The 15,153-nt window shown below is 38.6% G+C and overlaps 1 protein-coding gene across 3 annotated transcripts; it reads right to left on the bottom strand.

Moving 5' to 3' along the window:
• Positions 1 to 117: 117 nt before the first annotated feature.
• On the bottom strand, positions 118 to 14,482 carry LOC144033160 (sodium channel regulatory subunit beta-4-like). 3 transcript variants are annotated; one of them, XM_077541042.1, is made up of 5 exons: positions 13,753 to 14,482; positions 5,563 to 5,738; positions 5,257 to 5,476; positions 5,036 to 5,165; positions 118 to 4,701 (listed from the first exon to the last, which is right to left on the bottom strand). In XM_077541042.1, the coding sequence occupies exons 1-5, from the start codon at positions 13,811 to 13,813 to the stop codon at positions 4,608 to 4,610; spliced, it is 681 nt and encodes a 226-aa protein (XP_077397168.1). In that variant the 5' UTR covers positions 13,814 to 14,482; the 3' UTR covers positions 118 to 4,607. The 3 variants fall into 3 exon arrangements, with proteins under 3 accessions (XP_077397168.1, XP_077397169.1, XP_077397170.1); XM_077541043.1 differs by lacking the exon at positions 13,753 to 14,482 and adding an exon at positions 8,980 to 13,724; XM_077541044.1 differs by lacking the exon at positions 13,753 to 14,482 and adding an exon at positions 7,908 to 7,925.
• Positions 14,483 to 15,153: the final 671 nt, after the last annotated feature.

The following is a 15,153-nucleotide window of genomic DNA, read 5'->3' as shown; positions in this document are numbered from 1 at the left end:
CAAAAATAAATAAATAAATAAATAAATAAATAAATCATCCAAAATAGAAAACAGAGCAGATCTACTCCACAATTAGTAAATTGTACTGTATCAGAACCAGAAAATGACACATCAGAGTTCTCTGGCAATTACAATTATTTTATTTACATAATTATATTTCCTTAACAAGTCAAGTTATAAGTGCATAGTCATGAGGTGAGCATAAGCTGCATGATTACAGAGAAACATATAGATTGACATTCAGAGAAACATTAATCCAGGAAATCTGTGGTTGCGTGTGACAGTGATGACATAGTAGATGAATATTCATTCGACAGTTCAGTTGGAAGTAAAATACAAACAATTGTTGCAACATTTAAGAATTTAACATTTTGTTTTCAAACAGTATATGGCATTATCAGTCTTTGCTAGCTTTATCACAATGATGTAATTGTAAAGTATGTACATACAAGTTTTTTTTTCCCATTCTCAAATGATTAAAATTCCTGTTGAAGTATTTGAATGGAATGTGGGAGCAGACTTGGCAGTGAGGTCAACGACGACGTACATCAATGTTACAAATCTGTAGCAGTTGTTGCAGTGATCATTTTAATACATTTGATGTATTTTTTAAAATGTTTCAGTGTAATATTGGTGCAGACATGAGACTCGTGTACTGGCAGCATGAGCTCCAGCTGCAGTGGCAGTTTAAACTATTTATTGTAATAAAACATAGTGGTCAATCCCCATTTTTTTTCTACTAAATTGTTTTGCCCTAATAGTTACACTATTCAACGGCATGGCTTCTGTCAATAGCAGTCAGTTTGAAGCAATTTTTGTTATAGTGTTATATCTTTGTGGTCCCTTTCCCTAATAACCTTAAAATTTCGTACAAACGATAAAAATATTTGGCAAAGATGTGACAATAAATAATCTGGCAAAAAGAGCTACAAAAGTAATTCATATCACTTGCAGAAGTACAGTATGTATAATGCGTTGTATTATAACCAAGCATACAGTACTGTGAAAAAACTACTTTTTGCCTTATACAATATTTTGTCTCTATTATGTACACGTTTAATTGGTGAACTAATTGAGTTGACACAACAAGTCTTTCATGCCAACTTGACTATATGGAGATTATACAGTATATTATAGTTAGTACTGCAGCAGTGCTTGTACACAGTCAGCTGATGATGAGTTGTGTCATCATTTGAAAATGAATAAAGGGACAAAGGTGAAGGAGTTGTGTTCTCATATGACATCATTAAATATTAACCATGTCTCCACATATGACATCTTTCAATATGACTATTTTTAGGTAGATGTAAACATTGGCCTTCTTGTAATAAATCATCCTAAACCTCTCGTTCTCATATATATTATACAACAGAAAAGTCTGTTTATTTCCCTTTTAAGTGTAAGGAGCATGCATCTGTGGGATGAGCAGCACAACGTGCGTGCACCCATATAAAATGTTGCTGCAACTTTGATATGAGGTCACAACAGACCAAATTGGCGTTTTTTTTTTTTTTACAACACAAAAATCAGTCACAAAAATGTGTCTAACAGACTTAATAGTTTTGTGCGCATAACATTTGCGATTTAACGAAAATTCAACTCCACCATGCTGCCTCTTTTGGGATGTTTATACCCTTATCACATATGTTGCTTGTGTGTTGTAGTACTTTCATATGTCATCAGTCAAATGATAATCACACACACTCATAATAATCTACTACATACAAATGGCGTCTTTATTTTTGTGAAGAAATCTGTCATGATGAAGTAAATGATTTCAAATAGACTTATTGTCAAATGTATAATTTATATCATTATTTCAAGTGTGGTGAAAATCTAATGTAAATATGATATATTTTGGTCAGTGATCTTTTTTTTAGTGGGAAATGCTGACGTAGGAAACATGGGACTCCATGCGCGGTAAACTGAAGAAATTAGATTCAGGGGGACATAAGTTGAATAAGTATGTGCCAATACGTTTGTTCAATAATATTTATGACAGTGAGATAACTCTGTATTTTATGATTTTGCATTTTGACATTCATTGCCAGATACATTCAACGAGACGAAGTTGTCACTGTTAGAATAAGGCAATGTTTACTTTAAGTTGTTTACGTGGTGTATTAGTAACTAACAACATTCATTGCAAGGTTGTATCTTTTCAAATTAAAGTGAGAGATCACAAGCGTATATAGAGCGGGAAGGTTTCACCTCAATCCAAGGAAAATAGGAATCGGTATGTATGGGATTCAATGCAGATATGTCTAATATAAACATATATTCAATGCATCGGCCCAATAAGACGCTTTGCCACGATAATGGACAGTGCCTTCGAGGGGCCTTGTGTCCCGACACATTTCTAAAGTGCCCTTTAACATATTATTGCATAATAATATCTGTATTATTGCTTCCATTGAAAGCAAGAAGGAAAACAAAAAGTACATTACATAAATAAGAAAGCGGCTGGCTGGCCAGAGTGAAAAATGTGAATACATACTCAAACTCAAATACGACAAATGTAATGCTCTGAATTAAAAAAAAAAAAAAATTCCAATTGTTTTATGATAAAGTAAGAATGGACTTCAGTTGATTTGTGCAGCCACTCCAAACAGTGGCAAAGTGCTGAATTGTTTGTGTGCAAGGTCCGTGCAACACTCTGGTATGTGACCACCTAATGCGTGTGCATGTGTGTGTGTTTGCGTGTGTCCGTGCGTGCATTTGTGCATGCGTGCGTGTATCACTCAGCTGTTCCATCTATCCCAACTATGTGTGAGGGTGTGTGGCATGTTGTGTGTGCCAGCTTCTCAAATAACTTCTGGCAGAGTTGCATAGAGGGCACAAGGTGGAGTGGTTAATATCAAGATGGCACTAAATCTATCCCTTTCCATTTATTTTGGAATACAGTTATGTGACATTCTAATAGCATTCTTTGCAATACATATATATATATGTATATATATATATATATATATATATACATGTAAAAATTGTGTGGACGCTATCCGCCTTTGCGAATTAAAGTGTAACATCACCAGTATAAAGTCACGAGATTACTAGAATGAAGTTGGAATTTTGAAAGATAAAGTTGTAAAGTTACAATAAATAAAGAATGTCTATAAAAAGATGAAAAGTAATGTGAATAAAGTTATTAATTAAGATGAAATTTTAACAAATCAACTAAACGTAACAGTCTGTAACCTGCCACATAATACCATTGTCTATTTATTATAAACAAACCTGATACATGGTGGACAAAAAGCAGAGAATTTAGTTGGGGATAGTTCACACTCACTCACTCACTCACTCACTCACTCACTCACTCACTCACTCACTCACTCACTCACTCACTCACTCACTCACTCACTCACTCACTCACTCACATTTAACTGTTAACTGTTCATATTGATGATGGTGTAATTTATACTAAATTGTCACTTAATGCAGATATTGTATTTTTCCCCACTCAAAATGATTATGACTTTAGTCTTGTAATATACTGTAACATCATTATTCCATAATGATAGCCACGGCTTACCAGTATTTACGGTTATTTGCAACCTCATGAATTCACACAAATCTTCCTTCTCTGTGCTGTAGACAACATATACAGCTTTCTAAAATGCACACATGCATGCTTAAATAAATAAATAAATAAATAAATAAATAAATAAATAAATAAATACAATTCCACAAGTCAAAAACAGCATGACTCATTTCATTCTCTTTAGGGAGCTGGCTAGTTTTGGGATTGTCTTGGATGAGGATTTGAGTTGAGTACTTTGCAAAAAAATACATTTCTTTTGTGAATTAATCCTCCTGTCAACAGGGAGGCGAAGCAGAACAGGCACCTGTGTTTTCTAATCTAAAGCGCAAACAAAAATATCATAAATAACAGAAGAAGTGGATCATTCGTTTGTCTTAGGAAACCCTGTTGTCAGCTCGTCTGTAGCCACTCACAATATGCTTGCAGGATAGGCGTGTCTAGTTCATTTTTAGTGGCGCTGAAGGACCTTTAAAAAAAATAATAAAAAATCCAAGCACCCCCCAAAATTTACTGAATGTCATTTTTTTTTAAATTTACTTTTTTTTCCTTTTTTTTTAGAGTGAAAACCATACTGTGCCATGAGTATACTCCGACGCTCCTTTTTTGTGACACTCAGAATAACCGAACTACACTTTTAAGATGCTGAGTCTCCGGATAGTCGAAGTGGAGCTCAGCACGTTCGATGTGTATTTCCGAACGCACCCATACCTAAGGAGATGGCACACATTCCAAAGTGAAAATCTTTCCTCTGTTTGATTCATGCCTACTTTCATATTAGCTCAAGACAGATCATGAAAGAGAATATGCAGTTCAATTCCTATAGCATAGAGAAATACTCATGAACGTTGAATACTGTAGTTTTGAATGTACAGACGGTGAACACTGCAACAAATGGGCTGCAATGTAGACAAGCATGATCCAGCCTTCTTAAAATTCAAGCAATGATTTAACTGTGCATTTTCATGGTGTACTATTTAGCAACGAGATAAGGCAGTCCATTCATTGATAGTGTACATTTGTTGGAACATATATACAAACATACAGACATACGCTGCGTTTTTGCTCATGCCTTTGGTGTTCCTTTGTTGTCAGCTTTGGCTCCTGTAAGTCCATTTTCGGTATTGTCGTTCCCTGAGGCGTTAACCAGGCACTCTTTGCTGCAGGGCGATGGAGAAACCAAAAGATTAGCATACAGAAGCAACAGTAGCAACAAGGAAAGCTATTATTATTACTGATCTACTGATCTACATGAATACATTTCCATATATACCATACTAAACAAAGCTTGGAATTCTTTTTTGTTAAATAACCAGCCACAATGTCTTAATAGGGAAGTCAACCCCAAAATATTCTTTACACTAATACGTTGTATTACTCTGATATCACGTTTTTCCTCATTGGCAAGCCTACAACAAGTTTAGAATAGTGTCACAATTCATCTAAGTCATGCATGGTGTGGTGAGCTCCATTCACCATCTCTAGACAACTTACTTCTTCTCATCATCCTTCATCAGGAATTGGACCACCAAGGCCTTTATCACCATAACAATGATAACTAAGCCAATGACTCCGCCCAGCACAGAGACAATGATGACAGTTAACGTATTGTCAACCTCCCTCACTAAAAGTGTGGAAAAAGAGGCAATGGGTGAGAGGTTGTAAAGAAAACTCAAACACAGTTACAGGATTTTATATGTCAATATGGTGCATACTTTGAGACACCACTGTGAGTGTGAAGGTAGTGCTGTGGTTCCGGTCCTTCTCTTTGGGATTTCTTGCAAAACAGGTGTACTCTCCCTCATCTTCAAAGGTGATATTCCACAGCAGGATTGAAATATTCTCCTTTTTGGAAGAGCCTACAAACTCCACTCGCTGGTGTTCCACTTTCACCCTGGGCTCCACACCTTCGCTAGGAACCACCCCGTCGCACAACTACACAAGAAAACATTTCTCGGTTACGCAGCACAGAGCTGACAACAAAGATTTGACCAATGTGGTGATGCTCGCGAGGTCCGTACCTTATCCATAGTGCCATTGTTGTTATAATGCCAGCTGAAGTAGAGATTGTGAATGCCAATGCAGGAGTGGTACTTGCAATTGAACAGCACAGTGGATCCATTCATTGCCTCTATTGATGACATTTTTTCTGCCGACACCTCCAGTCCATGAACGTGCAGCACATCTGAATCAAAGACTGTTGGAGTTTGGGGCACACAAAGCAGATGGAGCTCAGCGTGCCATGAGAGATCATCAGGATCATCATCAGATTTCACTTAAGGAGGAAGTCTACCCAAAGATTTTCTTTGCAATATGTTCTCTGCATCCCCTAAACATGGCATTCAGATTAATACTGTGTTTGTGGAATCTGAACTGAGCAGCAGCACAAAGCACCTATTTTACACCTCTTTCAGGGGGCGGCCATTTTGCCACTTGCTGTCAACTGAAATGACTTCACAGTTGCTCAGGGCTCAGTTAACGACCAATCACGGCTCACCTGTTTTCTGAGTTTGGTCATGTGATGTTCACATGCTGAGCCCTGAGCAACTGTGATGTCATATTTGCTTGACAGCGAAACAAAATGGCCACCTCCTGAGATGGATAAAAACAGCAGTATTTTGCGGCTGTATTCATATTCCTAAAACACAATATGAATCAGAATACAGTGTGTAGACTAGTGGGGATGAATAGAACACATCACTGCAAAGGAAATTTTTGGGTGAAGCGTCCGTCTAATGTAGCTTTAGCCCGTGACGTACTGTATATGGACACGTAGATAGATGAGATAGATAGATTTTATGTATTTATTTATTTATTTTTTAGGAAAAAAAGGCCAGAATTTGACACTGAATAAGAACATTTGTAAGTTAATTGAGACATCATTATTTCATTATACTCTAGGCCATAAATAAGATAAATGTGTGTCCTGTTATCATTATCCATTAATGTGCCATTAATTGTGAGTGCAAAAATGTGAGTTATGTAAAAATTGTTTGCTTAAAGGGGATGTCAACCCGAAAAAAAAAAAAAACCTTGACAATTACATGCTTTATGCAGCCTCAATAAATATGGTACTCTGTTAATATTGTGTTAGTGGAATATTGAGTTATGCAGCAAAATCCAGCATTTTTTTTTAAATCAATATCAAAAGGCAGCCATTTTGCCACTTGCTGTCAAGTAAAACATGACATCACAGTTGCTCAGGTCTCAGTTAACAACAAATCATAGCTCAGCTTCAGAAAACAGGTGACCTGTGATTGGTCATTGCCTGAGCCCTGAGCAACTGTGATGTCATCTTCAGTCGACAGCAAGTGGCAAAATGGCTGCCTTCTGAGATTGATAAATATGGCTGGATTTTGCTACATAACTCATATTACACAAACGTAATATTAATCAGAATTTCATGTTAGACAAATGAGGTCACATATAACATATTATTGTCAAGAAATGTTTAAGATTGACTTCGCCTTTATTATTGTTGTTGCATTTATGTGCTTGGCTCCAACAAGGTGTCATTATTCAATGACAGCCACAGTAATCCTCACATTATTACTCTGGCGTCTGCCTTCACTTGAGTCCTATTTATACACGCTGTCTTCTCTACACTGACCATCGCAGGATCACATTGCACTTTGCGCAAACTGGGATTAACACATGCACTTGACTTTACGCCTGTAAATTGGTCTTTCAGAGCTGATCAGTCCATATTTCTCTTCCTGTTCCAGCCACAACAATAAGACAGCAAAAACGCACTTTTTACAGTTGAAATCACAAAATATATCTCCTTTCAAATATTTTCTTGTGCCTAAATATATGTACGTAGTCTTTTTGTATGTAAAAGCAAATGTGTTTGCTATCACACCATGTGTCAGCTCATGTCTTCATGGTTGCTGTTTGGTTCTAATTCTGCCTCCTGATCTTACCCTTTCATCTTGACTTCTACTAGTGGGTATTTTTATCTCCTGCCTGCATTCACTCGTCTTCTATAGCAATGTGAGCTGTTCGGGTCCACCTTATTCTTTTCTCACTCTGGATCTTTTCTCTGTTAATGGACTTCTACTTATCTAGGAGCTCTGGTCACTTTTAGTCTTATTGTTCAGCGAATGCATCCTGCACGGATGTTAGAACGAGATAGGAAAAGGACGCCACAAGGTGCTTGTGTATTTTTAGATTGATCGACCGGTAGTTGTGTTATCAATAACCACTTAAGGATTTGAAATATTTCTATGATGGGAAGAGCTTTGGATGCCTGGGTTAGCATTTCCATTCAGTGTGCTCTGCAGGGCTCATCACTGTTCACAATTTAGATAATTTCAAGTATTTATAGAACCTATCATGTTTGGAAATATGGGAAGGAATACTGTACCTATGCAAAGACAGAGAAGTGCTGGCACTTGAAGCCCGTAAAAAGAACATACTCTATATGAATATTTGTTGAATCCTTTGGAAAGAGGAAAAAAAATGTGACTAAAGTTACACAAACATTGCGTGGCCTGACACATTAACATAACGCACTGGGATTCACCTTAATTCAGTGGTAGCTTGATTTAGAAGTCGACGTCCAGATGTTCACAGAGACTAACCAACCACCTTTTGTCGCTTACTAGATTACGCCACTTAATGGAAAACACCTCAGGCACACATATTTGATTATGTCATTTTCAGCTTGTTTTAATGTACAATGTTTATGTTTGATTAAAAAAACACTTTTTTTTTCTCCTTAAAATTGTATTTCTTAAAACCTTTGTTTTGCTATGGTTTTACATATATACATATATATATATATATATATATATATATATATATATATATATATATATATATATATATATATATATATATATATATATATATATATATATATATATATATATATATACAATACAGTGCAACTTTTATTCATTAAAAATGTGTAACAAAAATCTAGTGGTTTATGGGCACTTAAATGGAATTTCAGTTCATTTCAATGGAATATTGATTTGGTTCACGAGTTACAAGCTTAGTCACAAAACAAAACACCGCTTTGAAGTGAATATCCCACTTAGGGGTAAATGGTTTCCAAAAAATGACGCAGTGCATACTTAAAGGTCCAAGTGAACTGAGTTATAATTATCCTTACTGATAATGCATTGTAGCCTGGTGATCTCAAAGTGTCCCTCTCATTCCACAATTTTTTTTCTATCATTTAATAGCCTTCCATTCTGTATACATGCATGCATATATACGCTATATTCACTCCCTGTCAAAACAACACATCAATATCTGAATCAGTTCAGCTCATGGAACGAAATACAACTGCTAGTAGTCTTGACCTTGGTGGAGAGTCAAGGTGATGTTTTTTTTTTTTTAAATTTATTTAAGTAGGCCAAACATTGAAGAGTTAATGTATTCCTGAGCAAACCCACAGAGAACCAACCGATAACACAATTACCACTTACAGAGAGCAGGGTGAGGGAGTGCTGCTGGGAAGAATGGAGAAGAGAGGGAGAGAATGGCCACGGAGGAAGAGAATAAAGTGGAGTGATAGGAGAGAAACTGTCATGACTAGGGTCATGCAAGGGTTATGTTTGGGTCATGACCGTGTGGTCAAGTGTCTGTTTTGAACTGAGCTCAAGTGTCTGTTTGGAACTGATGTAACCAGCATCTAGTTTCAACTGGTAAGATGCTATGTGATGTCAGAAGCTATGTGATGTCACGAATCTTTAATCTCTTTATCTAGTTAACAGCCAATCGGATAATTCCATGTCTGTCCTGTTTCCCACATGTCTAGCCACAACCAATCAGATTGATTCACTGTCTATATAAGCCTGTCTGAGAAGAGTGTGTTTTTGTTCGGATTATTACCTCTGTTCCTCTGTGCACCTCCACAGCCCAAGTTAGCTTAGCGTCTCGCAATTCTCGTTATTTCTCGTCTAGTCAAGTTGTGTGAATAAAGAGTTAAAGTCTTATTTGCGTCTGCGTTTTTGGGATCCAACTTCAGAACAAAACAAAAATGTTATGGAGGGCGTCACCGGGAAGGAGAAGAGAGATGGACAGGAAGTGTTAAGAGAAATAAAATGTTCTTTCAAAGGTGACTGAATGACAACAGAGCTGAAAATGACAGCAGCATGTAAGTGACTCAATTAAAACAACTGCACTGGTACGCAGTTGTGGACATGTGTACGTTAATGAAGTGATATATAAATACAGCTCGTGTAAGATGACTCCTGCAAACAAATGGATCTATTCACAACAACTTTCGACAAGTTGTATTACAAGTTAATGAGCTCCTGCAGACACTTGATATAGAACAAATAGCCAATTGGCAAACACATGTAACAGTAATAATTAAATGGCTTACAAATACGCACTAAGCTGCCACGTTATGACCACTTGAACAATGTGAAAATATTCACTGTAAGAGCTGTCTCAAATATGGTAATAATGTTCGGTTTTGAGGTTTTAATTCAACAATTTGTTCATGATTGTGGTAGGACTTTTCAGAGGTGTGGAACTGTTATGGCATCATAATGAGAACTGGATTATTTTAGTTTCCTCAGTTAGTTACACAAAATATTACGAATAGCATTAGCTGGTCAGGGTGAGGGAAAAAAAGTTAATTATATGGTTAGATATGTAATCAGGATGAGGATAAACTTTATTGTCCCTTTGGAGTAATTTAATTTTATTTAATAACACACAATTCTACCGTGTATCTAAAAACAAATTAAACATACATACACACTTTTAAACACCACACCAGGTCATCCCATCATTCCCAGGTCATCTTCATATTGTCCAAAAGTGCATGGATTACCAATTAATTGAGGCCTGCCTCACTCCAACTCTCCAAACATGGAAGTGTTGCGACCATTATGCATCCAAACCTGACTTGGACCGGACCATTGGGGAAAAAAGGCAGTGGTTGACTCACCCCCGCACAGTGAGTGATTTGAATCGCATTATAACAATGGCTGAGTGAAAACAAAAACAAAACAAATCATTTTATTTCATCAAACTTTTTTTGTTATATTTCTTCTCTTTTATGATCCGTTTATACCCGAGCCTTGTAATGAACCCTGTTACGTGTCTAAGAATAATAATGGAGAGTTAAGTTCAATAAAATAGTTACAAGGACTTAGTTTGACAATAAATAACTGTCAAACTTCATGTTTTGCAGACTTTTAAAACATTACCCTAATTTCTTTGCACTTATTAAGATTGTTTTATAGGAAGTACATAATACTGAGTTAAAAAAAAAAAAAAAACTTTTAGAAAAATAATAAATCCATTTGATGTAGCACTCATGTTACATGGCCTGAAAGCAATTTCATATAACAAGTGAAGGGAGAGCATAAAAAAAATGTTCCTATACACTCAGTAATGTAATGTTTAGAAGGGGAAAAGGCGCAAATGAGATGATGGCTATTGTCCATAGTGATGGGATGTCATAATGACATCATAACCACTTTACAGTCACTGACTTGGCATAACTTGATTAAGTAACTCATTTAATTGATTTGAAGCTTCCTGTTTTGTACATCTAACAAATCTTGCCCTTTGTTATCACAATAAAACCTGTTATACTTGTATTAGCATATTTTCTCAAACATTGGCTGGTTATGTTTGTTTACTTAAGTTGCTGATGCTTTTGCAAGTTTCCTATTTAAACCCATCGGCAGTATTTTATTTTGAAATGGTTTAACCACCAAAAAGCCCAAAACGGGTCACAGTACTGCCTACGGGAGAACACTTTCCGCAATACATTAAGCATTTCCGGTAGAAAATTCAGAAGAACAGTTTCCATTGTCAAAATGTTACAAAGCAATGTCGCTGGTAATATGTAATGCTGGGTCTCACCAAATACGAAAAGGTGAACTGGAATGCTTCCTTCGTGAGCGTTTCACCACGTAGTAGAGTTTTTTTGGAACGATTGCCACTCATTCGCGCTTTCGTGCTCACCGGAGGAGGACAAGGTGGTGAACAAGGACGTGGAGTACTTTAGCGAGTCAACCAAAAGTGAGCACCGCCAACTACTTCCACTTCTTTCCTGGGGCTAAACAGCTGTAGCATTATTTTCTCCTTTTTTGAGGTACGTGATAGCACTTTCACTTTTTTAGTGGCTATCTGGCGGCCGGCATTTGTGCTAATAATAGCTTTGGCATGTATGGTAAACACTGCTGCTACCTCGGTACAATTCATTAGCAAGTAAACAGACTTACCAGCACTTTCCTGCTCACCATTCTGTCCCAGCTGGCCGTGTTGTTGTGCTCGGGGTGACAATAGAGAGGACGCTGTGTGTGACGTAGCCCGTACTCGAAGCCGATTGGCTACCGCGAGGCAAAAAACGAAAAAAGTTACATTTTTTTAACTTTGGCGAATATGCGATTGTGCGGATTTTCGTCACCAATATGCGGATTTTCGCTGCTGCGCACCGCGTCACAGCGCGCGAAACGCGTTCTCCGTGCCGCCCCACGCACTTTCGTTCCGTTGCGCGCAAACTCCATTGACTACAATGCAAACGCGCCGCCGAAACGCCTACCCCCGCTTTTGGTGAGAACACAGCATTACTCCCATGCAGTGATTTCAAATTCACGGCCTGAGGGCCATTTGCGGCCCCTACTTTTTTTCTGGGTTGTTTTACATCTTTTTTGTGTGTTTTGTGGTTGTGTAATTCTGAAGGGACAACAAGTGGAAGGAAATATCCCACTCATTTCAATGCATGATGTCATATTTATTAATCGAAACCATACATATCGGCAGAGCGCAGAATCTGCCTGTGCGTCGATCAAATCTATCACAATTGTGTTACACCACCTGCGCCACAAAGTAGACCTGATTATAGCTGGTCTCTACTTTCTGTCATCAAATTGTAAGCTTCACAGTCTGCTAAATTCCAAAACATAATAAACTAGATTTGCCCTAACATGAAAATGATGACGTGCCAGTTCTTATGTCAAGCACCTGTCTATGAGAACAAAGCCCTACAGTTAGTGTGTGTTTACATGCTGACCGGGAGTTCATGTGCCACCTCGACACCAAATATGGAAGTGTTAGTGCTGCAACCAAGGGCTCCATTACTCCTTAGTTTGTAATAGCCTACTACAGTGTAGTTGAAGGTACAGATAATATTTTCCAACTTTTTAGCTAATCATTATATACACACCTGCCTGAAAGAGGGGCCCAAGTAGACAAACGCCAGCGATTATTGTAAGACAAGATAAGCAAAAGGCAAAGCAAGCAAAGATGAATAAGAGAGAGGTGGAGTGCTGCTGCTGTGTGCAAGTTGCGCAGATGATAAATAAAATTGGCTCCAGAAATAAAGACTGTCTCACTCACTCCTGCATGAAAAACGAGAGTTAGAGCTAAAGCCAGGTGTTCCTGACAAGCCTGGAGCTGGAACACCGAGATCCCTTGTACCTCGACTATGTCTGGAGCCAGGAATGTCTAAAATAAAATTTTGGCTCTTTACAGTACAGTAGTCGCCTTTCAGAGGTATTGGAACTCAGGCCACTGAGATTCAGAATCAACATGGACTTAGCAACATTTCTACCCGACAGGTTTATTCATCGCTATTTGATTTGTAATTGATACTCCATTCATAAAACACACTTTCAAACCAATAACATTTAGTTTTATAGTAACTCTCAATTATGAATAAGTAATGCTCCCAATGCAGTGACTAATGTCATCTTTTTTTCAGTACAGGTTAGGCCTGGTAACACATAAAGATAATTGGGCTGTTTTTGTCCTGATTTCTCCCTTTCCCAAAAGGCCAGACTTTATTAGGTTTCATAAGATTATTCTATAACAAGGTGTTGTGGCCCGAGGTGTGATAAAAGCAAGAATCTTCATATGTGTGAGGGAAAAGGCACCAACTCTCAAGTCATCACTCCGTGAAATATGACACAGGACAGGAGCGTCATCTGTCCATTGCTATGAGTCATCCAACTTGGCATAATTGTACTAATTCCAATCATCCAGTAAAGATTAATGCAATGGACCATAAATGGACCATGTAATGTCAGCATGTTTGCACCTGAAGGTGTGCGAGGCTTCACTTAGAAAGATGAAGTCAGTAAGGCCTAATGTTTGGACTTGGAGGTATGGATTTACCGTGTTGGCAATGAGCCATCCACCTTGCATGCAATTAGTCTGACACAGAGGAAGTCAAAGACTTTACACCACCAACACACGGCAGTTTAAGGTAGAGAGAGTGAAGTGCAACTCACCCAGCAGCAGTACAAGTAGCAGACCTGGCACACTCCAGCCGGTGTTGTCCAATGACGCCATGACACCGCTTATATTTGTCTGATTGCTTGTGTATTTCTCAATTCTGAATATTGTACTTCTCCTGTCACAGTTGACTTCAGGCTAAACCAAAATGTGGCTGTCTTATAGAGCTTTGGAACAAGGTGGTCCTAATTTCAGTCCCTCCCTTTCCCCCCTTCTGTCCCAGGAAGGAAGCGTAAGGAGTTCTGTCCAGGCTGGAGAATACGGCACCCCTGCCCCCTGTTTGTTTGTGTCCCTGTCTTCCCCTCTCTCTCTCTCTCTCTCTCTCTCTCTCTCTCTCTCTCTCTCTCTCTCTCTCTCTCTCTCTCTCTCTCTCTCTCTCTCTCTCTCTCTCTCTCTCTCTCTCTCTCTCTTCCCGTCTTCTGTCAGTAGTCTCAGTGGTGATCCAGAAAGCAAATTAAAAACAAAAACAAAAAAACGGCAGCACAGAAGCTGTTTGGCGACGTGCTGTGGTGTCAGACAGCCTCAACACTCTGGCAGCGGTGGAATCCGTCAGGGAAGCGCACCAGCCAGCAAGAGACAGAGGAGGGATGCAGGCTGGATGAGTGCTGGATGCAGCATGGGAGAAAGAGGCACAAAAAAAGGGATGCTGGTGCAGAGCAAGCAGGCAGAGAAGCAGAAAGCGAATGTCTCCCCGGCCGGCCAAGAGAGAAATGAGTGCGGGAGGTACTGCAGAGGGAGAGAGGGGACGAGAGAGAGAGAGAGAGAGAGAGAGAGAGAGAGAGAGAGAGAGAGAGAGAGACAGAGTGAGAAAAGGAGGGAGGGGAGGCTTAGGCTGCATGTTGAAGAGGTGAAGGTGATTACCAATGCCACGTAAACACACATGACAATTCAGGAAAAGTCAGCCTTACTTTACGAGAGTTGGAGATAGGACGAGTCCTTTGCTTCAGTCACACCACATGACCACCACTCAATATCCTCTTTGCAGCATCGTGTCTCACTTCCATGCGTCTTTTACTTTGCGCTCCCTCCCAATGTCTTACACTGGCACCATCTGACCTTGTTCAATGGCAAGACAGACATCTTGATCTGTGTGAATATCCCGGTTAATACGAATAGACTGCAATAGAACCTCCAAGGTCAAACAGAAAGGAATGGGCCTCATGGACATTAAAATAAGAAACCATCCACAGCAGATTAATTTACACCAATCTATTCATTATCTATACAGCTTGTCCTCATGAGAGTGAACTGAAGTCCAGCTGGCTTTGTCCAATAAGCACGATATACCTTGGACTGGTTGGAGCATCTATGGAAAGTCTTCGATTCATCTGATTTACCTGATTGGAATTCTGATAACAGGTATCCTGCTGATTGGGGCTGGCGGGTTTCTGATTTAT

This window comes from Festucalex cinctus, chromosome 13 (assembly GCF_051991245.1).
Source record: "Festucalex cinctus isolate MCC-2025b chromosome 13, RoL_Fcin_1.0, whole genome shotgun sequence".
NCBI lineage: Eukaryota > Metazoa > Chordata > Actinopteri > Syngnathiformes > Syngnathidae > Festucalex > Festucalex cinctus.
Note: the sequence above shows the minus strand (reverse complement) of the source record. Positions and strands in the feature narration are given on the sequence as shown.